Here is a 26,320-nt window from a genome sequence, read left to right as displayed (position 1 = left end):
ACACAAGTGAAGAAATAAAATTAATTTTAAGATTTAAACGATAAATATTGTTGCTGATATTTTGTTCTTGTCACATTCCAGTGTTCTCTGTGTCCCTGACTTGAGCTGAATCCAATCGTCACAACATCTTTTTTTTCCAACAAATTGCAAATAAGATTCTACCATGAATATAAAAACATAACCTATACTACAATTCAAAGTAAAAGGTAAATTATACGGCATTCATTTGCCGTGCAACTAGGAAGAGATGAGCGAGGGCGAAGAATCGGACATTAGTCGATACTTGGTGAGTCGCCGCGCGCACGGCCCTGTCGGCGTCCTCCGTAATTTATGAGCTTCGCTTCTTCTTTTTAGACAAAATGAGTACGCGAGAAGGTAGTGTGGCGCTGCTTCTTCCTCTGATATCAGAGTTACTTGCAGATTTGTATAAACCCGGGCAATGCAGAGAGGTGGTAGGGCGGGCGGCGCCAATATACCCTTGTTCCCAGGCCAGCCCCTCGGCCGCATGCCCCATCATGCATTTGTCACCCTCTGTTTACCCGGGTGGCTGTGGCTTGTGGCAGAGCTGTGGGGCGGGGGTGTGGAGCTGTCAGGCAGGGGGTGTGGAGCTGTCAGGCAGAGGGGGGTGTGGAGCTGTCAGGCAGGGGGTGTGGAGCCGTCAGGCAGGGGGGGGGGGGTGTGGAGCCGTCAGGCAGGGGGGTGTGGAGCCGTCAGGCAGGGGGGGGGGGTGGGTGTGGAGCCGTCAGGCAGGAGGGGGTGTGGAGCTGTCAGGCAGGGGGTGGGGTGTGGAGCTGTCAGGCAGGGTGGTGTGGCGCCGTCAGGCAGGGGGGGTTGTGGAGCTGTCAGGCAGGGGGGGTGTGGAGCTGTCAGGCAGGGTGGGGTGTGGAGCTGTCAGGCAGGGTGGTGTGGAGCTGTGAGGTGGGGTGTGGCGCCGTCAGGCAGGGGGGTGTGCGGAGTCGTCAGGCAGTGGTGTATGGAGCCGTCAGGCAGGGGGGTGCGGAGCCGTCAGGCAGTGGTGTATGGAGCCGTCAGGCAGGGGGGTGCGGAGCCGTCAGGCAGTGGTGTATGGAGCTGTCAGGCAGGGGGGTGCGGAGCCGTCAGGCAGTGGTGTATGGAGCCGTCAGGCAGGGGGGTGTGGAGCCGTCAAGCAGGGGTGTATGGAGCTGTCAGGCAGGGGTATATGGAGCCGTCAGGCAGGGGGGGTGTGGAGCTGTCAGGCAGGGGTGTATGGAGCCGTCAGGCAGGGGGGTGTGGAGCTGTCAGGCAGGGGTGTATGGAGCCGTCAGGCAGGGGGGGGGTGTGGAGCTGTCAGGCAGGGGTGTATGGAGCCGTCAGGCAGGGGGGGTGTGGAGCTGTCAGGCAGGGGTGTATGGAGCCGTCAGGCAGGGGGGGTGTGGAGCTGTCAGGCAGGGGTGTATGGAGCCGTCAGGCAGGGGGGGGTGTGGAGCCGTCAAGCAGGGGAGGTGTGGAGCTGTCAGGCAGGGATGTATGGAGCCGTCAGGCAGGGGGGGGGTGTGGAGCCGTCAGGCAGGGGGGTGTGAAGCCGTCAGGCAGGGGTGTATGGAGCCGTCAGGCAGGGGGATGGGGGTGGCGGTATGAGCATAGTGCGAGACGGCTCCTATTTCTAACCAAGCAACTCGCTCATATGTATGTCTTAACCCTGGTTTTAAGCAATCTAGCAATTCCCATCCATAAATAAATAAAAACTCGTACCAAACCAATATTTAAAACAATAAAGGTACCTGCAGAAGGCCTCTGGCCTGTACGGGGGCATCCCATATTTGTTTTCATTGTAAAATGTTGATATAACATCTTATAATATCCCATTGTTACCCGTTTCATTTGTAAACTTGAGTCATGTCACACATTACTCTCTGCCTTGCCAGGGAATGTTAATAAAGATTTTTTCCATTGTTGTTCGTAAGGGTAGGTATGCATTCACTTTGTTTTTGATGTTCACATCAAATCTCAACTACATTATGTAAATGGGGCCCTAAGGAGGCAAGATAAAGCTGAACACTAATATTAGATGTCTTATTGCAAATACTTTTACATATGAATCTCATTATGCTATATCTTTTCTCATTTATTTAGAACATGTTACCACAATATGTACATGCAATATAGCAAGAAAATATCCTCGCCTACTGCCGACAAAGCCATAGGACAACTAGCCTCAAACAATAATTACATACAATGTAGGCATCACTGTGCAAACATGGAACCTCACCGGGCTCTTACTCCACACCAATCCAAGTGACTGTTAAGGTACCTCTACTAAAACAAAAATAAAGTATGGAGGAGGTACCAAGAGGCAGCACCCTCTCCCTAGTGTATGTGCAAAATACTCTCAACATTGTAAACTTATTAATTCTGTACAGTACTGTAAACTATAAAAATCTTCAGTACTGCTAATGTACATATATTCTCACATACATTATAACCGGGAAAAAAACAAGTACAACCAATCTCTACCCTAAACAAAAATTATAAACTATAATTACAGGCAATCACTCTAAGCATCATATTATATGCTACTTGTCTTATTCTGTGCATCTTTACATTGACTGTTTCTAAATCTTTAAATCCTTACTGATCACAACTCCCAAATATTTTTCTAATTTAGATTTGGTGATGTCATCATTTTCCAGCAGATATCAAGCAGCAACTATTACCTAGGTTCAGAATTCTACATGTCACTATTAAACTGCATGTGCCTATCTTTTGTTCATTTTAAAAGCCTATCCAAATCTTCTTTTTTTAATGATTTTGAGTCTTCTGACTATTTCTTACCTTATTGTCTGCACATTTGCAAATGTTGCTGCTCAGTCCCGTTATTTGAAGACTTCCCCAATATGTACATTAGGGGGCCAAGTATACATGTAGAGTATATTTTCAAGGGAAATGAAGATGTACCTCATGGGAGGAAAAAATGGGGGGGGGGAATTAGTCTCCACTGCTGACTGCTATTCATATTAATAGTGGAGCTGGAGCCTCATGAACTCTTGAAAAAGCAGAGTGAGACCTGCAAATTAAAGGTGAAGTTCTTGAATGTACGCCATCAGTACCTTAAGGTTAATGTTGGCTCTAGCAAGGGCATGAAAGAGTAGCTCTATCAGCTCATAGGAACATGTAAAGATTGTCTCAGGGTCTCAAGAGTCAAGTCTTGGGATAGTCATGGTGCTTCTGTTACAGTTCTTTACTTAAAATAATGTATACTGCATATGTATGCATAGTCAGACCTGTCTTGTACATGCACTCAAATAATATGACAATTCTTGAAAGCACAAAATACACCCTTGACAATCATTCTTGTAGTAAAAACAACCAAACGTTGAATCTGACAGGAACTGGGTCTTTCATCCATTAAAAACAGCATCAAGATACTGTACTGAAGTCTCAGATTGTCAGACTCTCCCATACAATGATATTGCCAAGAAAAAACATTTCTGGAGGCAGTAGCAATAGCTCAGTGACAAGATTGATCAGGATATTTAATGTAAGTAGTCTATCTGCTTGAACAAGCATCTCGGTTGATGTCCATAAAGCATCTACCTACCTGGGAGGAAGAACCTACCTGGTGTTTAAATCAAGTTCCCATGGCACAGTGGTAAAGCATTCGCCCAGCGCTTTTGGCCTGGGTTCATATCCTGGCCAAGGAGGATTGACTGGGTACCAATCCTTAACTGTAGCTGCTATTCACCCAGCAGTGAATGGGTACCTGGTGGTTAAATGATTTTTCGGGTCGTATTCCAAGGAAAAATTAGACTTAAGGACCTGCTCAAAACACTGTGTTCCAGTGGCTTTACAAGAATGTAATAACTCTTGTACAGTATATATATAAAAAAATGCTCACAAAAATGTCTAGTATGTTACTTGTATATTTCAAGGAAATTTTATAAAATCTATACTGATGGATCTGCTGATGCTACTAATGTGGTTTTGGTTAGTAAACTGTCACCAGAGAACATTGTAAACGGAGTGTATGTGTCACTTTCCAACTTCAGACTTGCTTTTAATTAATTACATGGATGGTGAAATACTAAAGAAACTGTTCATGACTTTTGTGAGACCAAAATTGGAATATGCAGCAGTTATATGGTGCCCAGATCTCAAGAAGTGCATAAATAAACTGGAAAAGGTGCAAACTCATGCTACAAAATGGCTTCAGGAACTGAGAAACAAGAGTTATGAGGAGAGACTAGAGCCATTAAATATGCCAAAACTAGAAACCTAGTACAGTATTATACTCTAAAGTTTCATTTTATGACCTCGCAACAGGTAAAGGAATATTTTCAGTGTTTCTTATTTTCTTGTGTTTTATAGAATAAGGATTATGTTTTGAGTAAATAGGAATTGGCTATGCTTTCATAGAGCTAGTATTGCAATATTAACTTTATCTTGAAATAGGATTATAGAACAAGTTTCATTTTATTGTATAGTACACAATAAAAGCATGTACAATATATCTATATATAATTGTATGTTTTCGCTTTTCAGGCATCTTCCAGAAGATTAAGCTGGATTTCTCAATTTTTCTACTCTGAAATCAGTATTATATTAATATATTTACCTTACTAATAATGTAAAGCATTAATTTTTCCAAACTAAAATATGGAAATTTTCAGGAAAACAAGTATCCAACTTTATTTCTCAGGGGGAGGGGAGCCCCTTTGGCTCCTCAGAGCTAATCGGGCTGATATGAATTTATCAGACCCTGGCATCAGTCAGTCAATGCACTTGGAATTCAAGCCTACCAGGGTCCATGAGCCAGAACCTGGCGCCCCTCAGAGAGGCACGAGGAGCAATGAACTATAGAAACCTCCATGTGGTTGGAAGAATTCCATGTCTGCCATCGACTGGGTCAGGCACCAAGAAAGGTAGGCGCCCCAAAACAAACCCCCTATTCTGGTTAAAATATTGCCATTAAAAGCCGAACCAGTAGACAGAACTCCCCAACTGAAAAAGAGCAAACAAGCATGACATCACCACGCCATAGTCTGTGCAGCACCCCCCTCCCTCCCCGGGAGGGGGAAGGGGGACCCCCTGTGTCGGCTATCCACACCCCAGGTCTGTGGCTGATGTGAAATTGGTAAGGTCATTCGTCTCTGGTTCCTGAGTTTTCCAGTTCTGTGCCTTGTGGTGTGGTTCTGTCTGATAGGTGGTGCACAAGCCAGGAGTAATTTCACAAGTACTTGAGCTGCGTGCACCTAGGGTCTCCTTCCCTAGGTGCCCTGTAAGTACTGACCTTCGAGCTTGGGGCCACCTTCCACAAGTCACCTTGAGGTCTACCTCCTCTGGGTCTTTTGCTGCTCAGTGATCGACTACTCTTGGAGTTGGCTGGGGTGTTTTATACACCTTTGTCTCTGGGTAGCGGGATAGTTTTTATTACTGGTTGGGGCACAGGGTGCCCCAACACAGGGTACAGCTAGTTTTCATCTCATAATGGCTGGCTCTATTCCACCTGGACATGTCCTTTTTTTTTTTCTTTTCTTGCCTGGTGGGGGTCTGCCCCTTGGTTTGGTCACACCCTTTTGTATCTTGGTGGTCCTCCACTAGGCCCCCGGGAGTGTACACATCCCTGGGGTTCAGCTTTAGCAGTTTGCTTGGTAGTTTTTGGGCACCGGTTAGCAGTACCCTGCCGGGGCTACCCTTAGTGAGCTAACGCGACTAAGGCCCCTGGAAAACCCCGTGGGGGCTCTTTGGTCCAATGGACGCGACCCCAGGTTCCCCTCTAGCTTTGTGCGAGTTTGAAGGTTGCTCTGTCTTCCCGTCTCGGTGTGACTCACCAGTTGTGCCTCCGTCATGCTGCCTGTTGGGTCGGTAACACTTTCGACCCGGAGTCTTGCGAGTTTTGTTCCTTGTTTGTACTCCAATTCACCCAGTTCACCGATCGTGATATGCGGGTGCAGGCAACTTCAGTGTTGCATGCTCAGTTTCAGTTGCTGCAACGCACTAGGTTGGTTGCTACCCTGGATGCCCTGAGATTGCCCCGTTTTGGTTATAGGGACCCACACTTGGGTGTTAGTTGCTTTGACTTTGGTTCCGTCCGCACACTCCCCCCCTTGTCCTTCCCCTTCTGTTGTTCGTCCTGGTCCTCCCCATTGCTTCTGGCTCTGAAGCTTCTGAGGGTTTCGGGGTTGGAGCAGGGCTTAGTTGGTGTTGAAACTTGGGCAGTTTTGTGGGTATGCCCCTTCCGGTGTGGCCACAGAGGCATTTGAACCTGGTCCTCCAGCCAAAGCTTTTGGGTCTGACCCGTAGGCCCCCCCTTCGTTCCTGCCTTTTCTTTTGAGGTGAGGGGTTTGTAGGACAGTTCAACCCCAGGGCAGGGGAGTGATTGACTTGTGAGCTTTGGGCTCTTTTGAACCCCGCTTGGGTTTTTGTACCCCTCAGAGCAAGGCTTAGTGTTACTGGTCGTGGGGTTTTCTTTTCCCCTTCCCCGTTGGAGTTGGCATCTACGTCTTCCCTGGGTTCGGTTCTGTGCTCCCGAAGGTTCTTCGGTTCAGTCTTTCCGGAAGTATTCGGCCTCTTGCATCCTGCCTCGTGGCGTGGGAGGCCCTTGCGACTTACCTCCTCTGAGACCCGGATTACGCCTTTGTAATGGATCCTTCTTCCTTCGTGTATGGACCATCTTTTCCTTACTGAGTTCGTTATGAGGTTTCGGAGTCGTCCTGGTTTGCAGACTGGCCCTTGTTCTCGTTGCAGGCGTGGCCTTTATTGTCGGTCCCGTGCACTTGAGTGGTGCGAGACTCATATGGTGGTTCAGGTTTTCTTGGGGGGGAGGGGGGTTTGTGCACCTCAATGCATGCTTGTTCCTCCCTGCCCTTCCTCGGGATAGCAGTGTTGTGCAGCTTTATGTGCAGATTCCCTCCCTTTTGGCTGCAATGGTCGCTGAGGACTTGCGCGCCTATGGCTTTGGTCTTGTGGTTCTTTTCCCTTCTCGAACTGTCCTCGAACTGGCTCGAGGAGGACATGGAGGCGCTTGTGGCTGCTCCGGGTCTGGTGTATTGGCCTCGGCTGTGTGTGCGTTGTCTGCTCTGCCCTTTTGAAGCTGTTCACATTGATCCTGCGAGATGCAGTGTCACTGTTTTTTGCTTCCCGTCTTGTGTTTCGGCAGGCGTTCCTTGCTTCTTCTGTGGAATCAGCTTGGGCCCTGGCTCTTAGGATTTTCTTGCCTTTTTGCCCTTTGCTATTTGCAGAGTCTGCAGTTGTGCACTATCTGCAGGCAGCTTCTTCTAGTTGACGTCCCATGTTGGACTTGCTAGTCTCCGGGGGATGGGGTCTTCCTAGAAGGGTCATGCCTGGGCTCAGGGTTCCTCCTGTCATGGTAGGCCAGTGGTGCTAGCTTCGAAGCCGGCGCAGCCTTGGGAACTATCTTCGTCTGGTCAGAGCGGTGATCGTTCTGTGCGGAGACTGGGTTCGTGTAAGAGGTATCGGCCCTTTCACGGTTTGTCTTATTGATGGGGAGAGGCTCGCACTGTTTGCTCATGCCTGGTCCCACAATTTGTGGGCTTTTCGGGCCATTTTGTGCTGCCTGCGGTAGCGTTGGGTGGCCCTTCCTCCTTTGGGAGGTTCGGGGTTAGCGGGACAAGCCCCTTCTCCTCCACTCTGTCAGGTCATCTTGTAGTAGGTTCGCCTGGGCGTCGTTGAAGCGACCTCATCCCTCCGGTGGATTTCCCGCCTGTTTCCAGTTCTGAAACGGGACTGCGCGGAGCTCAGGTCCATTCTGGACTTGAACCATCTGAACCCATGAGTTTATTGCCCCTCCTTTCGGATGCCTACTCTGTCCAGATCCGTCTTCTTTTGGAGCCGGGCGCTTGAATGGTGTCCCTGGACCTCAAGGACGCATATTGGCATGTCCCGATTCATTCAGGGTTCAGGGACTGGCTTGGATTTGTTGTCGGGCATCAGGGTTACCACTTTGATTTCCTTCCATTCGACTTGAATTTGGCACCTTGCATTTTCACACGCCTTACCCAGGTCGTGGTGGCCCATCTGCATCTTTTAAGGGTTCGGGTACTGGCCTACCTTGATGATTGGCTGGTGTGAGCTCCCAGCCTTACCTTGAGGTTACCGTGAGATGATTTTGGGGCTCAGTGATCCCACTGCCTGGTCGTCGACCAGGCCTCCTCATTGCTGGCCTGGTCAACCAGGCTGTTGGACACAGCTGCTCACAACCTGACATATGAGTCACAGCCTGGTTGATCAGGTATCCTTTGGAGGTGTTTGTCAAGTTCTCTCTTGAACACTGTGAGGGGTTGGCCAGTTATGCCCCTTAAGTGTAGCGGAAGTGTGTTGAACAGTCTTGGGCCTCTGATGTTGATAGTTCTCTCTCAGAGTACCTATTGCACTTCTGCTTTTCAACGGGGGTATTCTGCACATCCTGCCATGCCTTCTGGTTTCATGTGATGTTATTTCTGTGTGCAGGTTTGGGACCAGCCCCTCTACTGTTTTCCATGTGTAAATTATTATGTATCTCTCCCGGCTGCACTCAAAATTCAGATTTAGGGTCTTTAGTCGGTCCCAATAGTTTATATGTTTTACTGAGTGGATTCTAGCAGTGAAGGTTCTCTGCATGCTCTCCAGGTCAGCAATTTCTCCAGCTTTTGCTTGACTGAGTCTTAAGTCAAGTCAAGCTCAGTCAAGCTCAGTCAAGCTGAGCTTGACTGAGTTTTGTACAGTGTTCCTGTTTTTATATTTTCATTATTTTGTAGCATAGAAGCTGGAACTTATCTTTGTTAAAACACCATATTATTTTCTGTAGCCCATAGAAAGACCCGATTTACATCTGATTGGAGGTTTGCTGTGTCCTCTGTTGTCTACTCTTGTAAAAATCCTAGTGTCGTCTACAAAGGAAGACACAGTACTATAAATTGTGTCCTTCTCTTATGTCCAATATGAGGATGAGAAAAATACTGGAGCAAGCACAGTACCCTGGGGGACTGAGTTCTTCATGGTTGATGGATCTGATTTTATTTTGTTGACTATTACACATTGGGTTCTGTTAGTCAGGAAATTGTAGATCCCTCTGCCTATTTTTCCGGCAAGTCCTTTAGAGTGCATTTTGTGTGCAATAACACCATGGTCTCATTTGTTGAAGGCTTGCGACAAGCCGGTCCAAGTGTCTGCTCACCGGGGATTTGGTTATTTCCCAGCTCGCCGGGTTCGGGTTCCTGGTGAACTGGTGGAAGTCCCATCTGATTCCCTCTCAGGTTCGGTCTTGGCTGGGTCTTGTGTGGGACTCTCAGACCACTTCCTTGTCTCTCCCTCTGAAGGTTCTGCTTTGGCTAAAGTCCTGCCTTTGCCTGTTTCGGGGGGGGGGGGGGGTGCCGGGTCACACGGTGGTTGCTCGAGGGTTTGTGCGAGAGCCTGACCTTTGCCATGGTGGTCTACCCGCCAAGTCAGGTGTGGCTGTCGGCTTTTCTGGTTCCTTCGGGGATATGTCTTCCACCTCTCTCGCGATCATTGGGTTCGGCCTCCGGGTGCTGGAGTTCGTGACGGTATGGATGTTGATTCGGAGGGTTCGGGCCGCTCGCAAGGGTTTGATGCGGTCCTTGGCTCTTTGAGGCTGGTCACTTTGAGTGACTTGTCTACTGAGTTCTTGGGGTTTGGCTCTCTTGGTCTTTCACATTCGGGGGGTGTCCAACGTCCTGGTGGATAGCCTGTCTCGGTTCATTTCCCTATTCACGGAATAGATGGTCAATGCCGACTCGTTCAGTTGGCTCTGCCGGACGTATGAGATCCCGGTGGTGGACCTCTTCGCAACAGCTTGGTCGAGGCATCTCCCAATGTATGTGGCTCCCTTCCCCGACGGCAAGGCCGTCGGGGTCGATGCCTTCAGGCAGGGCTGGTCGAGGTTGGGTTACCTGTACCTCTTTTCCCCAGTTCCACTGTTGATCCAAGTCCTAGCTCATTTGGAGATATTCCAAGGGAGAGTAGTCCTCTTGGCCCCTTGGTGGCCGGCCCAACCTTGGTTTCAGGCGCTGCTTGCTTAGTGTCCGAACCCAGGGGGTCTTCCCGCGACTCCGCCTCTTTCAGCAGATCGGGCCAGTCTGTTGCATAGCTGGTTCATTCTTCTCCTCCAGTCTTCACATCTGGTCTTTCAGACACGGGTCTATCACCACTTGTATGGTGAGCCAGTGGCTTGTTGGTGTCCCACCTGCATGCTTTTTCTTGGCAGTAGTATGAAGTTTCCTGGCAGTCTTTCCTTTATTTATTATCCCTTCATAGGTTTACTTCTGTCTCTGATAGGGTTTTCTTGTCCTTCCTCTAGTGGTTGTTCAAGGACCATCATCTTATGCCGAATACTGTCACCTTGTATCGTGCGGCGCTGGAGGAGCCGCTGAAGCTTGCGTTCGGCATTGATGTTACGTCAGTACCATTTCGCAAGCTGTCTCGTGCGTTGTTTCACCTCCAGCCTGCTCATGTGTCACCTGAGCCGCCCTGATTATTGGACTGGGTGCTTTCCATCCTCTCTTCTCAATTTGTGGTGGCCCCTTGGATTCAGGACTGTTTGGCGAAGGCTCTCTTTCTTGTTGGCATTGGCCTCTTGGGGGTCAGATCAGAGAGCTTCATGCTTTCCTCCAGGGTAGAGGTTTCTGCTCTTTTGGTCCTGGTGATAGGTTTGTTCATTTGCAACTGTCTCCTTTTCTGGCGAAGAATGAGACTGCTCCTTTCCTGAGGGGTCCTTGGGTTATTGATGCTTGGTTGGTTAGGCCGGGAGTGCATCATGTGTTGTGTCTGGTTGTGTCTGGGGGGCTGTGCAGACAGCGACATGGTGATGACATGCACGTTTGCTCATTTTCATTTGGGGAATTCTGTCTACTAGTTCAGCTTTCAGTAGCAATATTTTAACCAGAATATGGGTTGGTTTTGGGGCGCTTACCTTACTGGGTGTCTGACCTAGTCGATGGCAGACATAGAATGCTTCCAACCACACGGGGGTTTCTGTAGGTCATTGCTCCTCATGTCTCTCTGAGGGAGCCAGGTTCTGGCTCATGGTCCCAGATAGGCCTAGAACTCCATATGCATTGGCTGATGTCAGGGTCTAATACTGTACATTTCTATCAGGCCGGTTAGCTGCTGGGAGCCTCCGGGTTTCGCCAAGATAATGGCGTTTCATTACTGTACATTCAACACTTTTTTTTTTTTTAAGAATCAAGTCAATAATCATATTAGAATTGAGACTAGTATAATTGGTATCGACATCATTAGACATTTTAGCATCGTCCCTACTGCTGCTAGTAGTAATGTTAGGAGGCGGCTCCAGGCCTGGAAATATCTGTTTTGGATTTTGGCAACTGTCAGTTCTAGTCCCTGGGACCTGGAACCAGCTGGATTGTACCTAGATGAGGTTCTAGGAGTGGTTTTCCCCAAGCTTATTCCAGAGCCAGGCTTGACCTGAGAGTTTGGTCCAACAGGCTGTTGCTTAGAGCAGCCCACAAGTTGAATCCCAGCTGCAAATGAGTACACGTGACAGGATGAACAACCTAGCAGTTGTTTTCTGTTGGGAGGTATTGCACGTGCTGGTATGTTTGCTCACAGTATGAGTGATGCTGCCTATTAAACTCACCCTCCAAAGTCAAATTTAAATTGAGTATGATGTCTCTTTGATGCAAGTAGAGAATGATAGTGACAGAATATTAGTGAAGATTGGTCTCTGATACAAGTACACAGTATGGCGATTCAGGATTAAAGTGTTAACTGAGCAGAGGAGTTACAAACTCTGTAGTGAAAGATATTGCAATTGCTTGGAACTCTCTTTTTGAGAGTGCTTACCTAAGAAATATCAACATTTGTAGGACTTTTGTAAATCTATGAACATTCTTTTTGTCAAATGTAGGTGCTGTCTTAAAAAAGATCTCCCTACTTTGCACTTACAAGGTAATGGATGTTTGAAGGCTGGTAAATATTAATCCCAATGTTTGACAATCTTTTAACAAAGGAAAGGATGGACAACCAAGACAATTTTCTTCCTGTTAGGCAGTGACATACTATGGCGGTATGTCCACAAACAGGATGTGTGTGTGTGGACAGTGTCTGCTTAATAACCCATTGCTCAGGATAAAATGAAATTTACCAAATCTACCATTATAGCAGCAGCACCAATTCAACAGCCACATATGGTTGTTGAATGGTTAGGGCATATGTATCATCCCTAACCATCATCACCACTACAGTAACCAAAAACATCCATGACCCTTCCCTCACAATTTAAGGAACTTGCTACAATTGCCACAACCACTATTATTCTACAAACGTACTGTACCATCTCCACAACCCTGCATAGTGATTACATGTTTGTATCATTCTGTATGCATTATGGTCTCTCTTCACTGAACCATCATGTATGTACTCATGCCCAATGCTGGCCTGGGGACACTTTTCAATCTACCGCATGATCAATCCATATATATCTAGTTTGAATAACATTTATCATGCAATGAGATTAGCTGTTTAATATATCAGTTCACAACCAGTGATGAAATTGATAATGATACTACATTTACTATGTTTTTCTCTTAAATACATATCCAAAGATTGGTCAACAGTACTGTATAGTGAGTGAAAGTCGCATCACTACTTCAGTAACCTTAACAGATTGTGGTTAATAGTCATTTTGCTAAAGCATAAACGTATATTAAAAAATGATAAAGGCTGGAATTATGTCTGTACATTATTGATTTTGTTGCTGTGTTTGGACGTATACCTTCTCATGCCCTGTTCTTACGGGTTTCTTTATCTCACCTTCGCCAGTGTTTATCTCCAGAGACGTCACTGGAGGAGCGGTCATCTGCCACCAAGCGTCCGGCAGCTGAGGGGGATGGGTGGGAGGAGGAGGAGCCTAAGAAAAAAATAACTTTTGGTCTCGGCAAGCCTCAAGTAAAGGGCTCTGTGGGAGCTCCTCTCACAACCAAGAAACCAATTGCTGGCATCTCAATCAAACTTGGTCAGACACAGGTATGTAGGTACATTATTGTAGTTGGGCATGCACACTTCATTAGCATGCCAAGGTGTTTGGCTCAGTATTATTATTTTGTGTTCAAGACATTAACCATTGTGATGCGCCGAGTTTATTGTGACTTTCCCCTTGTGTGCATAAAATCAAGTGTTCACAAAAAAAATTATCTTTGTAAAGTGATAAATTCCCTTTCCGGGACACGTATATGTAAAAAAAAAATTCTTTGGCTGTGGGAACATGAAGGGGGCGTCACGGGCTGATCGCCCATGCGTGAAGCTTCCAGAGGTGGTCGCACAGGCCATTCCAGCACTGCAAGTTGCCACAAATATATTTTCAATTATTTGTTTTATGTATTTCCAATGTGTTTTTTTTTTTTAATTGTATATGATGCATATTTGTGTCCTTTGCAATATGTATACAGTAGAATGTTGATAATGTTCCATGGCACTGTGATACAGTACATGTGTCAGTAATGTGTCCACAATAAATGTTTATTGTCGCAATATTACTTGTTAAAAATTCACTAAAATTACAATATGTACAGTTTCACACACTGTTTACACAGTAACACACTGTATTACACACTTCAAGAACAAGAGGTCATAGATTTAAACTAGCTAAACACAGATGCCGAAGAAATATAAGAAAATTCACCTTCGCAAATAGAGTGGTAGACGGTTGGAACAAGTTAAGTGAGAAGGTGGTGGAGGCCAAGACCGTCAGTAGTTTCAAAGCGTTATATGACAAAGAGTGCTGGGAAGACGGGACACCACGAGCGTAGCTCTCATCCTGTAACTACACTTAAGTAATTACACTTAGGTAATTACTCAGTACTTTGGAAGTGAGTAATAATCAACAAAGTAGTCCATGGTACACAGCGTGACTTCGCTCTCATTACACCAGGTACAGATAGATTTTCGCTTCCTGTTTCTTTCTGTGTGCTTGCAAATAGTGCACTCGTATACACCCTTGGCTTTAGTACCTGTAGGTGGTATGTATCCAAGCTTGTAAAGCATAAGGTAGTCTTGAAAAGATTATAGGAAAAGATCAATTTGTAAGGTAGTTTTGAAAAGATCGATTTGTAAAGTTCCTCGCTGGAAGAGATTCAGCTATTCTTGAAAATATCTATGGAAAACACCATCATGGAAGCCACTAACACTGTTCACTGTATCAGATGCATCATCACTGAACCCAGAAAATGATTCATCTATGTATCATTTGTAAAACTTGGAGATGGTATAGGTGGGCAAGAGTGGCGCTCGGAGCTACAACTGGATACATTCGCTGTATCGTCCTCATAGGTACTGTATCACTTGCATCTGACCTTTGTGTTAGGTCCTTATTGTGCCTAGCTTCACCAATATCATGACCCTTATGTTCTTCAAACAATAAGGTCTGAATTTCACCAACAGAGTGATCTTTCAACACCGCGTCGAACAGGTGTTTGGGAGCCAGAGGCATGTGCGCCACCCACGGTTGCTCATTCAGTACTAAGCCCGCCACCAGCCTAGAACATTCTGGGAATTTTTTCAAAGATGGCTGCCTCTCACTGGAGGTCCCAAGAGTCCATTTCATACACAATCTACCGCGCACTGTTTTAAATGGGTACGAAATATTCAAAAGGTGTTTTCTCGGCTGGCGCAGCACAGTGGTTAAACAGGTATGCTCCAGTGAATGGACAGTTTAAGGCATTTCTCAGAGCTTTGTTAAGCTTGTAATTGGATCAATAAATCTATACTTATTAAAAATATTGAGATTTTGGTTGTTACTTAGTTGTACCACTCGGTTGCTCACTTGAGTATGGTGTCATTGTTCCCTTAAACTGCAGCAATAGATATTCATTCATATCTGCCCATTAAAAAAAAAAATTACTTGTAAAATGCTTAATTTGGATGCAAAATGTAAGAAAGTTCCAATAACATAAATACCTACATGTTTACTGGTTAGATGAGGTATAGAAGGTTGGTGGGTGGCACGCCTAGTGGAGTGTGTCAGCATTAGACCTTGAGTCTTGCTGACCCAGTAGTGTGTGGCAGACGACTCCAGTCTTGATCTTGGGTGTTTCTTTCTTTCTTCACTTTTTAGTTCATTCAATATAGTATTTGTGTTAAATAACTATATGTACATGCAAATACAAATACTGTACACAAATTTTATTCATAAATGTCTTTATGGTATGTTTATTGTTGGGCTAGTTTACACAAGTTTACAGTGAATTATTGTGTAAGAAAAAGTCTTCAAAACATGAATGTATGATGGTAGCTTGCTTAGCTTAAATCTGACCTTTCATTCTTGAAGTTCCAGCTCTCAAGAATCCTTCTTTATCTATTTTGTTGATTCCCATTACTATTTTGTACATAGTGGTCATATTGCCTCTTTTCCTTCTATCTTCCAGCTTCAGCATGTTTAATGTCTTTAACCTCTCCTCGTAGCTCTCTTTTTCTTTTAGTTCCGGAAGCTGTTTTGTTGCATGTCTTTGAACCTTGTCCAGTTTGTTGATGTGCTACTCAAGATATGGGCACCATACAACCGCTGCATATTCCAACTTTGGTCTCACAAAGATTGGAACAATTTCATTAGCATTCCACTATCCATGTATTTAAAAGCAATTCTGAAATTGGAAAGTGTAGTATAAGCTCCTCGCAGAGTGGAGCAAGGTCCTCAGTTGATAGTTTTCTATCTAAACCCACCCCTAAATTTTTCAAATAATTTGTAGGGCTGTGTGTGGTCTATTTACTATTCCACATTCCATAACATGGCATTTAGTCACATTAAATTCCATTTGCCAAGTGGTGCTCCATACACTTTGTCCAGGTCTTCTGGAAAAGTAATTTTGGACATGTCTTCTATATTGTCTACTCATAAAAATCCTGGTGTTATCTGCAGTGATATGTACTGTACTCTAGTTTGTGTCCCCCTGTTTTATGTCTTATACGAGAATATGAAAAAGTACTGGAGCAAGAGCAGTACTCTGGGGGACTGAGCTTTTCATGGTGGCCAGTCTGGATTGTACTTTATTCATTATGACTGGGTTCTGTTGGTTAGGAAAAAAAGTTTACTTTTGCAGACAGAGTGGTAGTTGACAGAAGTTTAGTGAAAATGGTTGACACAAGTGGTGGAGGGCAAAAAAGTCAGTAGTTTTAAAGCATTATATGACAAAGTGCAGGGAAAACGGAACACCACGAGCGCAGTTTCCTGTAATCCTGTAAATGCACTTAGGTACTGTAATTACATTGAGTGTACCGAAGCTATATATTTTAATCTGACTAGGGTCAGATTGCATTTCCATAGCAGAGATAGCTTCTTTAAGTAGTTGTGAGCTTCCTTTACAAGTTAACTCCTCTCTTATTGCCTCGCTAGTGCAAGAAACTTGCTCCCCCTTGTCCACGGTGATGGGCCGATCCTTTGCAGTGCTTACCTTTAAAATATATGAAACTATTACTCTTAGAAATGCTCATGGTGCACATTGGGTCCATGCATTTCAACCAAGGGTATGTTTGGGTCACATTGGTGATTTTTGTGTGACTGCATAACCCCCTTTCCCCTACCTTTTCCTTACCAAGTGGTCCAGGTTGGAATTTGATGTCTGCTTAGGCAACACTTTCCCAGGGCCTGGAATGCCAGACTTTGTGAGATGGTTCGGGTAGGCACTATGCTTCGTCTGTGGGGTCTCTGCTTGCTTAAGTTGGGTTACTTTGCACAGAGAGCATTGTCCTGGTCCTGAGGTTTTCCTTGTGCTGTACTTTTGCAGTTTTATGCTCAGGCTCAGATCTTGTGCCTCGACACCCAGAGAAGGTAAAGGGTGGCTCCTCTGGCTGTGGTGATTGTATGGGCATTTTTTTCAGTTTCCTGTGTCACAGATTCATATCATGGTTGCACTGCATGTGGTTTTATTTCATTCTTTCCTTGTCAGTCTCTTCAAGTTGTAACACCATAAAGGTGTTTAATTTTATTTTACATACAACATGAGTCAGACAGACAGAATATTGAAAGGCACCAGGTTGTCTGTCTCTTAGCAATTAAGAAGTCACCCCTAGAGATTTAATGGTCAGAGGTTACCTTCGGGTCAGGTCGTGTGAATTGACCTAGCTTTCTGCTAAGCCGATAATTGCAGATGGATGGTGGGGTCTTTCCATCAAACAAGCTGCTGTTTTAGGTGTGGTATATAGATTGCCTGAGGCTATCTACTTAGTAGGCAGAGCTTAACTCCCAGTTCACCCATAAATACCCATGGAACTGAACATTCGAGATCAGACACACAGAGGATTGAAGATCAAGTGGGAGCAAGTAGATCGCTGGTCCTGAGGTCCCAGCTGCCAGACTGGCCTCCCCAGGCCAGAAGGGGGGAGGACTGCCTGTCAACTGTAGTGTCTCCCCCCCCCCCCCCCCCTCTCCAATTTAGATTCAGAGAATTGATGAGTTGAACTTAAGGTGACAAATTTGGTGTGTTTCCAACTTAAGGTGTTGGGTAATTTTCAGAGGCAGTCAGCTGTAGTGTCCTCAAATTATTGTGTGGTGACTCACCTTGTTTATTATTGTTATCATTTAACATCCAAAGATATGAATGTATTATGAATTCCATATGAGTGAAGATCTCATGTTAAATATTTAATAGATTAACTTATGCTTTTAGATTGTCTTTAATTTTGTTCCCTAAAACCTTTTATTTGAAAGCTAAAGTGGAGAGCCCTCTGAACTTACTGACTTTTAAGAATCTTGCATGGACAAGTACATGATTCCAGTTGATACATGCTAACATTTGATAACAGCTTAAAGTACAGACAAGTTCCATTCCTTGTCTTATATATGTCCTTAACTTGAATGGATGGTGGCTGCAACTTTCATCCTTCAACCTTTCTATCTTTTTACTATTCTAGCACTCTTAGTTTCTGCTCCTCCTTGATCCCATTCTCTCCCTCATCCTAACTCCCTTTTCTCTGACCACTCCTTTCTCACACCTCTACTTCCCTCACCCCTGGTCCACCTTATTTTTTTGTTATGTCTTTCCATTTTATTTTCGATATGTTACAAAGTGATTTGGGTTGTTAATTGTGACAGCCATTTCTTTGCCTGTGAGTCCAGTGTATTTTCAAATGTTTTCCTTCCTTCTGTGAGCTCCTTACCGTGTTCTTAATTTTGTGTACTTTGCCTCTGAGTGCTCCAGACTATATTCTGTATACATGTCTAATTACATTTTGTGAAATATTTTTGTGTGCAATATTTGTTTTGTCATTCCTGTGATGGTTTAGGCCTAGACTATGTATGATACGAGTCTACAAAATCATACGTGTGCCAAGTCATCCATTCAGACTACTACAGTACACAAATTAACCTTGAAACAAACGTTTGAGTTCTCTTCTTACCATTAGTTTCACTATGTACAATACTTCAATCCCTTTGCATATTACCCTTGAATTAGGGTGTCTTTGACATAAAAAAATGCTTAATGCTATTTAAGATTTGATACAAAAAAAAGTAAATGTACACGTCCTCATTTATTACAAATATATGGCATAATTTTCATCCCAATTCAGGTAAATATGGTGTAATGCTTCATATTGTGGTTTGGTACATACATACAAACATATTGATCTTAGGCCTGCTGATGTTAGAATGGCCAGAAAACATACTCTATATTTTGAGGAAGTTGTCAAGAGTGCCAGAAGTCATTATTGGTAACATTGCTCTTTACAATTTATTTCTCTGAGACTCTTAATTACTTTGACAGCAGAAGCCAGTTTCCCAGGCAGGGGCCTTAGCAGTGAAGCCCAAGGTTGGGTCAGCTGCAGCAGTATTTGGCAGTGAAGATGATGATGAAGATGAAGAAATGCCCCCAGAGGCCAGAATGAGAATGAAGAATATTGGAAGGTGAGCAACCTTCCTTAACCTTAGTCAGGTGCTTTATATCCCTAATTTTGTTTTGTCCTTTGCCTTTTTATCTTGCTGTTTTATTCATATTTTTTCAGTTATGTTTCCTATTTGAAGCCATACTTATTTTCTGGAAAGGCTTCTATGAAGGTTACCTGGATAGCTCCACCTAATTCAATCCATGCCAAACCCTTGAACGTCATTATAGGCCTACCAGGAGCTAGAGGCCAAAACTTGGGCCCTTCTGAAGTGGCAAAGGGAGCATGAGGATACTCACTAGAACTTTCAGACCAAGAAAAAGCCACTAGCAAGGTAAGGTAAACAGCATAGAAAACAAGACACTGAGACCTATCTGGACCTTTTGCAAGAGTCCCACACATGCAATTGTTTTAGAAACTGAACATGCTCGAGGGGTGGCAGGGACACTTCCGACATAGATGGAAAATTTTCTATCTGGCAGAAAGATGAGGATGCTAATCAGAGGCAATGGATCTGACTGGAAGAATGTTACTGGCAGAGTCCCGCAGGGTTCCGTGCTTGCACCAGTAATGTTCATCACCTACATATGATCTTCCAGAAGGAATGCAGAATTATATGAACATGTTTGCAGATGATGCTAAGATACTGGGGAAGTTATTTTGAGATGATGATGTTATCTTGAGATGATTTCGGGGCATAGCATTCCCGCGGCCCAGTCCTCAACCAGGCCTCCTTTTTGTTCCACGCCCCCAAGAAGCAGCCCGTAGCAGCTGTCTAACTCCCAGGTACCTATTTACTGCTAGGTGAGCAGGTGATCAGAGTGAAAGAAACTCTGTCTATTAGTTTCTGCCTCCATCTGGGATTGACCTGGAACCTCAGGACTACGAATCCTGAGCGCTGTTCACTCGACTGTCAGGGCCCCCCTGACAGGGAAGATAGAAGACAAGAGATGATTGTCATGCCCTTCAAATGGATCTAGATAAAATAAGAGATTTTTATTTTGGAGAAATTGTGGAATTGGAAAAAATTTGACCACACACAATTTATAAATTATGTGGAAAGAAATTAAAGAACTAATAAAGAACGAGATCTAGGGGTGATTTTGGATAGTAAACTGTCAGCAGAGGAACACACAAAGAACATTGTGTGAGGAGCATATGCATCACTTTCCAACTTCAGACTCACTTTTAACTACACGGATGGTGAAATACCAAAGAAACTGTTCATGACTTTTGTGAGACCAAAATTGGAATCAAAATTAACAGTCATTAAATAATGTATTATATATACAGTATATCAGGTGTGGTTATGCAGGGAGGCCTGACAGCTGAGAGGACAGTGCTTCAGATTCATAGTCCTGAGGTTCCGGGTTTGATCCCCGGTGGAGGCAGAAACAAATGGCATAGTTTCTTTCACCCTGATGCCACTGCTACCTAGCAGTAAATAGGTACCTGAGAGTTAGACAGCTGCTAAGGGCTGCTTCCTGGGGTGTGTGTAGCAAAAAAAAAAAAAAAGAGGCCTGGTCGAAGACCGGGACGCTAAGCCCTGAAATCATCTTAAGATAACCTCAAGAAATGTATGCTGGGTAAGGAGGTAAGATGAAGTGAGCTTACCTCTCAACTGCCAATGTATTGTAAGCAATTTTTTGTAAGTTTGTGATAACAGACTATGATAATTTGGCTTGTTTTCAATATTTTATTATTAGCAGTGATTTTTTTGTGCTTGGTGAACTTACCCAGTATGCTCGTCCAGCTCCCTAGCCTATGGTGCTCGGTGTCTCGTCCGTAGTGCAGCCACATTAGATGCAGGGCAATCTTTTAAACATTTAAAAATAAAAAAGCGCGTCTTGTACGCCAGCAAATACGGTACACATTTCTGTATACAGCACCGTGTAAAGTATTTATCCAGTACCCTTCCCTGCAATTTTAGAAAGTGTCATACATCAGAAAAATCTGACGTAGAAGTTGTTTTACGTCTTGAAGTAAAAATCGACGTCAGACTTTGCAATATCTTGACCCTAATGCAAAATTGTACAGACTAGCTAGGTAACAGCTTCCTGGGCTGCTCACAATTTGAAAATGTTTATTATAATTTTGTGCTTTAAGTTATTTGCTGGGTTATAACTATAAATTTTGTGTCCAAATGTTAGCATATAAATTCTCTAGAGAATAGGGGCTAAAACAAATGTGTGTGTGTGTGTGTGTGTGTGTGTATGTATGTATATATATATATATATATATATATATATATATGTATGTATGTATGTATGTATGTATGTATGTATGTATGTATGTATGTATGTGTGTGTGTGTGTGTGTGTGTGTGTGTCGTACCTAATAGCCAGAACGCACTTGTCAGCCTACTATGCACGGCCCGATTTGCCTAATAAGCCAAGTTTTCCTGAATTAATATATTTTCTCTATTTTTTTTCTTATGAAATGGTAAATCTACCCATTTCATTATGTATGAGGTCAATTTTTTTTTATTTGAGTTTAAATTAACGTAGATATATGACCAAACCTAACCAACCCTACCTAACCTAACCTAACTTATCTTTATAGGTTAGGTTAGGTTAGGTAGCCAAAAAAGTTAGGTTAGGTAGGTTAGGTAGTCGAAAAACAATTAATTCATGAAAACTTGGCTTATTAGTCAAATTGGGCCTTGCATAGTAGGCTGATAAGTGAGTTCTGGCTACTAGGTACGACATATATATATATATATATATATATATATATATATATATATATATATATATATATATATATATATATATATATATATATATATATATATATATAATAGATTGTGCATGACAGCACTGTATATGCTAATATTTATGAATAGCACTGTATATACTAATATTTATGAATAGCACTGTATATACTAATATTTATGAATAGCAATTGGATGATGTGTTTTAGCATCATCAGAATGGGAAAGTGTTAAAAGGCATCCCCTTTCAGATGTAATCCTTGGTCCACTTAATCCCATGTATATAAATATTAGGGTTAATGATGACAAAAAAATAATATTGACTTAGCAATCCTCATCCTAGGTTTGTATCAGAAAGAACTGTAAATATAGCCAAAAAGACCTGAACAAGCTGTGAGAAAGGGTTTAAATTTGGCATGTGTTGAAATATGAAATATGGCAACATGGAGATGTGCAAGTGTGTGCATACTGGAAACAATTGGAGGGACAACCAAGAGAAATCAAGGAGCTATAATCGGGGACTATACGAGACGGCAAATATCCAGTATAGCTGCAAGTCCAATAGAAACCTTTTTTTTTTTTTTTTTTCTTTTTTTCAAAGAAATTGAGACAATATTTAGTTGACGAGCTTAGTATTACCTCCAGCTGGCAGAATTTGTTAAATACATTGGATAATTTTACTGAAGCCAACATACAAGTCATAAATACTCGTCCATTGCATGGGTAAGACAAATGAGTAACTTCATAAGCCACTCATAGGCTTTAGGGCCCTTGCAGGAATATCCATGCCCCCAAAAAAAATCATCTGCTTAGTACGGTCAAACCAGTACGGTTTTCTTTGCATAATATGTATATGAAGTTTTACATGTTTTACATTAGGTGTATTTGTTCTTTGTTCCCAGGGACACGCCAACCTCTGCAGGTCCCAACAGCTTTGGCAAAACAAGAATGGGCTTCTGTGATTCCAAGAAGATTTATGAGAAACAGCTTAAAGATGTGCAGGACAGATCAAACAAATTAGAACAAGATGGAGTGTAGACTACTTATGTAAATCAGCCAGAAGTGTGAAGTGTTGCAATTGAAGTATTACCTTGACTTGTTTACATTAGTTTAGGTCTCGTTATTCAGCATGACCATTCCCTCAATTTTTTTTATGCACTTTCTTGTTGGAGTTTTTGAAGTGAATCATGAATAATGATATTCCAGTTTCAGCACTAATGAACATGATGTTGGCTAGCAGGTGTATGTCTTCTCTGATTTAAGCCAGGATTTAGTTTCTCCAAGCAGTGGTTAATTTATCAAAGTTAAATACAAATATTTGCAGGGATGTTACCTCTTATTGGTCAATTTTAATAAACTGATGTATAGTGTGATAGTGTACTATGTGGCAGATATAATTTGTTTTCTTTAAGCAATGTGAACAAGACAGCTTTTCCAGATAATTTTGTATTAAAAACTGGTAAATATAGCAAACTAGAGACTTTGTACCCATGTGAAGTTTTATTTCAGTAGTGTGTACCTGTATGCCATATTATGAATCTTACTGCAGATTCCTAGTTTCAGGTAGTGGTTTGAGCCTTTTGAGATATTACTTCAAATTAATATACAACTTTTTTTTTTTGTAGAATTTGGTGAATTGTCACATTTAATATTTCAATAATTGAGAAATATTATTTTAAACCATTATTCAGAATTACATTCTTTGAACAAATTGTTAAGTGGGGACAAAGAAAATCTAAAGGAAATGTTAATGGTTGATGACTGTACAGTACTAGGAACAGCACTCTAAAGGCCAGATTCTGTATGGATTCAGATGCAAGGAACTTGAATGTTGTTAATGAATTCTGTAGTGATGGATGGACTAGTATTTTATAACAAGTATTTTATCCCTGTAGATTCAGCTATTGTATTTTATTTTTTGGCTTTTCCCTACAGTAACTACATCTGGTAGTCTGGGTTTAGTCAGTGAGTTTACATGGTATGAATAGGCATACATTTTTGTAAATATGTAATTACCTCACATTATAATACCATGTCAGAGTATAAATACTTTGTAAATGGTATTTGTGTATATGCTTTTTCAATGTGACCATCACTTGGGAAGATCGTACACCTTCCTGGTTTGCTGTCAATGGCAGTAATTTGAAATTCTATATTTCTAGGGACGAGTATATTGTTACAAAGTCAAAAAGAATGCATATCAAATGCGTATCTTTGAAGCATTTTTTAATGTCTTGAAGCGTATTCATCTGGAGCTGGAAAGATCCTAGCATATTAATATGCTGGAAAGATCCTAGCATATTAATATAATTGAGTTTTCAACTAAGTAAAAATAATTGTGTGATTTTTTTAAATTCCTATAAAATGTTTCAACATCAAGTTCAAGTTCAAGTATGTTTGTTGAGATAAGCAAGAAATACATCTCAAAGGGATAGAGTAGCTTAGGCTATTTCTACCCCCCTGGAACAACATTATTGTATTTCATTTGTAAGAAATATAATTAGCTCAGGCAGCATACTGTTTGGATTGAAATATCTGCTGTTATTACGTCAGTATATCTATTAACATAGGTCAATTAAAAAACATCAAAGTCCTCATCCTGTATAATTATTGTATCACTACTGTGATAGATCTAATTTCTTTTAGTGAAAAACTTGAGTTTTCACCTGTACATTGTTATGTATTTTGTATTTTTTGGATATTACCACAAGAATGCATAACCAAGTTTTCTTCAATACCGAAACACAGATTGACATAATGCAGTGTTATGAAGTATTTTTGGGCAATGTATTTCCATGGTACTAATTTACCTTATAGATGACATGGTTTTCATTTTCTTAAAACTATAAATACCTTTCATTGTTTTGCATAAAAATTTTATGCTTGTGCCTGTGTTAAAGGGCTGTAATATATTGTGAGCAATTCACCTTAAATAGTTAATTTGTTGGAACCATTTTATATGGCTTACCTTCAGTGTTAAATGAACTCTTTAACTAAAAGGGGTTTGTTAATTTTTTCATTACTAGATACTTTCATAACAGCTTTCCTTAAAAATGGTACAGTGTGATCTCTCATCAATAATGTGTGCTAGAGGATGTCTGTATACGAGTCTGCCAAATAATAGAGTTCTGGTACAATTTATTATTATTATTTTTTATTGGCAATAATATGCCAATTTTGTTTACCAGCTTTTGACACGTGTGATGAAAATACGTATTTCATTGCTACATGCAAATATACAACATGTAATGCATTTTTAATGGAAATAAATACTGTACAATATGTTGGAAAGCTGTATTTTACTTGTCTTGGATTTGTTAGGATGGCAGACCGATGTGGACCAACCTAGTCAGACTTACGCAGGAAATGTCTGATAGAATGGCCTTTACAGGGAAATTACCAGGTATATATATGCGGTGGGGGGGGGGGGGTTAAAAAAAAGGCAAACAAACCACAGGAACTTTTAGTTTAGAGAGACAAAATAAAAATTGTGGAGAAGAGCAGTGTGAAGGAAGACAATATCAGCAATACTGCAGGCCAAATTATAATAGTACTGTAATATTGAGAGCCACAGTTTGAACAGACACTGAAAAGAAATAAATTAGGCCAGAAAACATAGAAGGCACAGAGGAGTTTGCTGTGATTACATGAAGTGCGCATCAGTCAAAAAAAAATTGGAAAAAGTTGTGTAAATATTATACTAAAGGTATAATATTTATAATAAAGGCAAATACAGAACCAAATAGTTCTATATTTGGTTCAAATATATATATATATACACACACACACATATACATATATACACACATACACAGAGAGAGAGTTTTGAACATCCCAGAAAATGCTGGAATATGTTGGGGAAAGGAGCATGCCATTTTCGAGCAGAGTGCAGATTTTTTCCACCCTTCTTATGATACATAAAGTCTCGGTTAAAAATTTGAATGCCCAGATTTCCACGCGAGAGGAACATAACGGTATAGACAGAATGAAGACGAATATAATATCCCAGAAAATTTTTTAGGGTCGGATACAGAGTAGAACATAAAGAGATTGGAACTTGCAGACAGAAGTAAGCAAGTAATTATCAAAGAAGGCACCAAGCCGGGAAGGCTATATAGCAACATCTTGCAGACGGAAACAATGCAAGATATGGATGGGATTGGAAAAAGGCACAAGACTGGACTCCAAGGCACCATCAATACACATCCTACACTCCCCAATACCACAGCTAACACATTACCAGTACTACTACTTCCAAAATTGGACAAATCTTGGCCAAAACTACACCACACTCAAGAAAGATGATGGAGAGGGAAGCGATCTCTCAAATCTTTCCTGAAGCGACAATACGGAAAGTCATTTATATGTGTCAACATACTAGGCTCCAAGCCAAAACTAAGAAATTAAGTAATGTTTATAAATGGCCTTCTAATAGTCAACTTCAATATTTGGGGCATCCACAGAAACTCATATGTGAGATTACATGTATAGTGAAATCTGGATGCCAATTTATAATCTCTACTGTAGATGTGATAGAGTAAATAGGCAAAATAGAGTAGGTTGGTATATTAAAGAGAACTTATATACATAGAGCTCTTAAACTCTACAAATGAGCTGGTAGAGGTACTTGGCATCAAAGTAGAGAGCATAAACATTATGCTCTCAGTTTATTATACAAACTGCCAGATGCAACCATTGAGGAATTCACAGAAAAAAGAAACTTAGATAATTGCCTCTAGAAGCTAGAAAACCTGGTGCCTAATATTATCTCCCTTGGAGGCTTTCGTCTACCCAGTTTAA

General features: G+C 42.3%; 1 protein-coding gene across 6 annotated transcripts; it reads left to right on the top strand.

Moving 5' to 3' along the window:
* The first annotated feature begins 171 nt into the window (after nt 1–171).
* On the top strand, nt 172–24,811 carry LOC123767076 (PEST proteolytic signal-containing nuclear protein). 6 transcript variants are annotated; one of them, XM_045756557.2, is made up of 4 exons: nt 172–286; nt 12,757–12,960; nt 18,690–18,829; nt 22,423–24,811. In XM_045756557.2, the coding sequence occupies exons 1-4, from the start codon at nt 248–250 to the stop codon at nt 22,556–22,558; spliced, it is 519 nt and encodes a 172-aa protein (XP_045612513.1). In that variant the 5' UTR covers nt 172–247; the 3' UTR covers nt 22,559–24,811. The 6 variants fall into 6 exon arrangements, with proteins under 6 accessions (XP_045612513.1, XP_069160897.1, XP_045612515.1 ...); XM_069304796.1 differs by having other exon boundaries at nt 247–375; nt 12,770–12,960; nt 18,693–18,829; XM_045756559.2 differs by having other exon boundaries at nt 247–375; nt 12,770–12,960.
* Nucleotides 24,812–26,320: the final 1,509 nt, after the last annotated feature.

The sequence above is a fragment of the Procambarus clarkii genome, chromosome 53 (genome assembly GCF_040958095.1).
Source record: "Procambarus clarkii isolate CNS0578487 chromosome 53, FALCON_Pclarkii_2.0, whole genome shotgun sequence".
NCBI lineage: Eukaryota > Metazoa > Arthropoda > Malacostraca > Decapoda > Cambaridae > Procambarus > Procambarus clarkii.
Note: the sequence above shows the minus strand (reverse complement) of the source record. Positions and strands in the feature narration are given on the sequence as shown.

Coding starts and splice junctions, on each gene's coding strand:
- LOC123767076 (XM_069304794.1), top strand. CDS start 4,827: ATGTGGTTGGAAGAATTCCATGTCTGCCATCGACTGGGTCAGGCACCA. Junction 12,961..18,689: donor TCAAACTTGGTCAGACACAG/GTATGTAGGTAC, acceptor TTACTTTGACAG/CAGAAGCCAGTTTCCCAGGC. Junction 18,830..22,422: donor AGAATGAAGAATATTGGAAG/GTGAGCAACCTT, acceptor CTTTGTTCCCAG/GGACACGCCAACCTCTGCAG.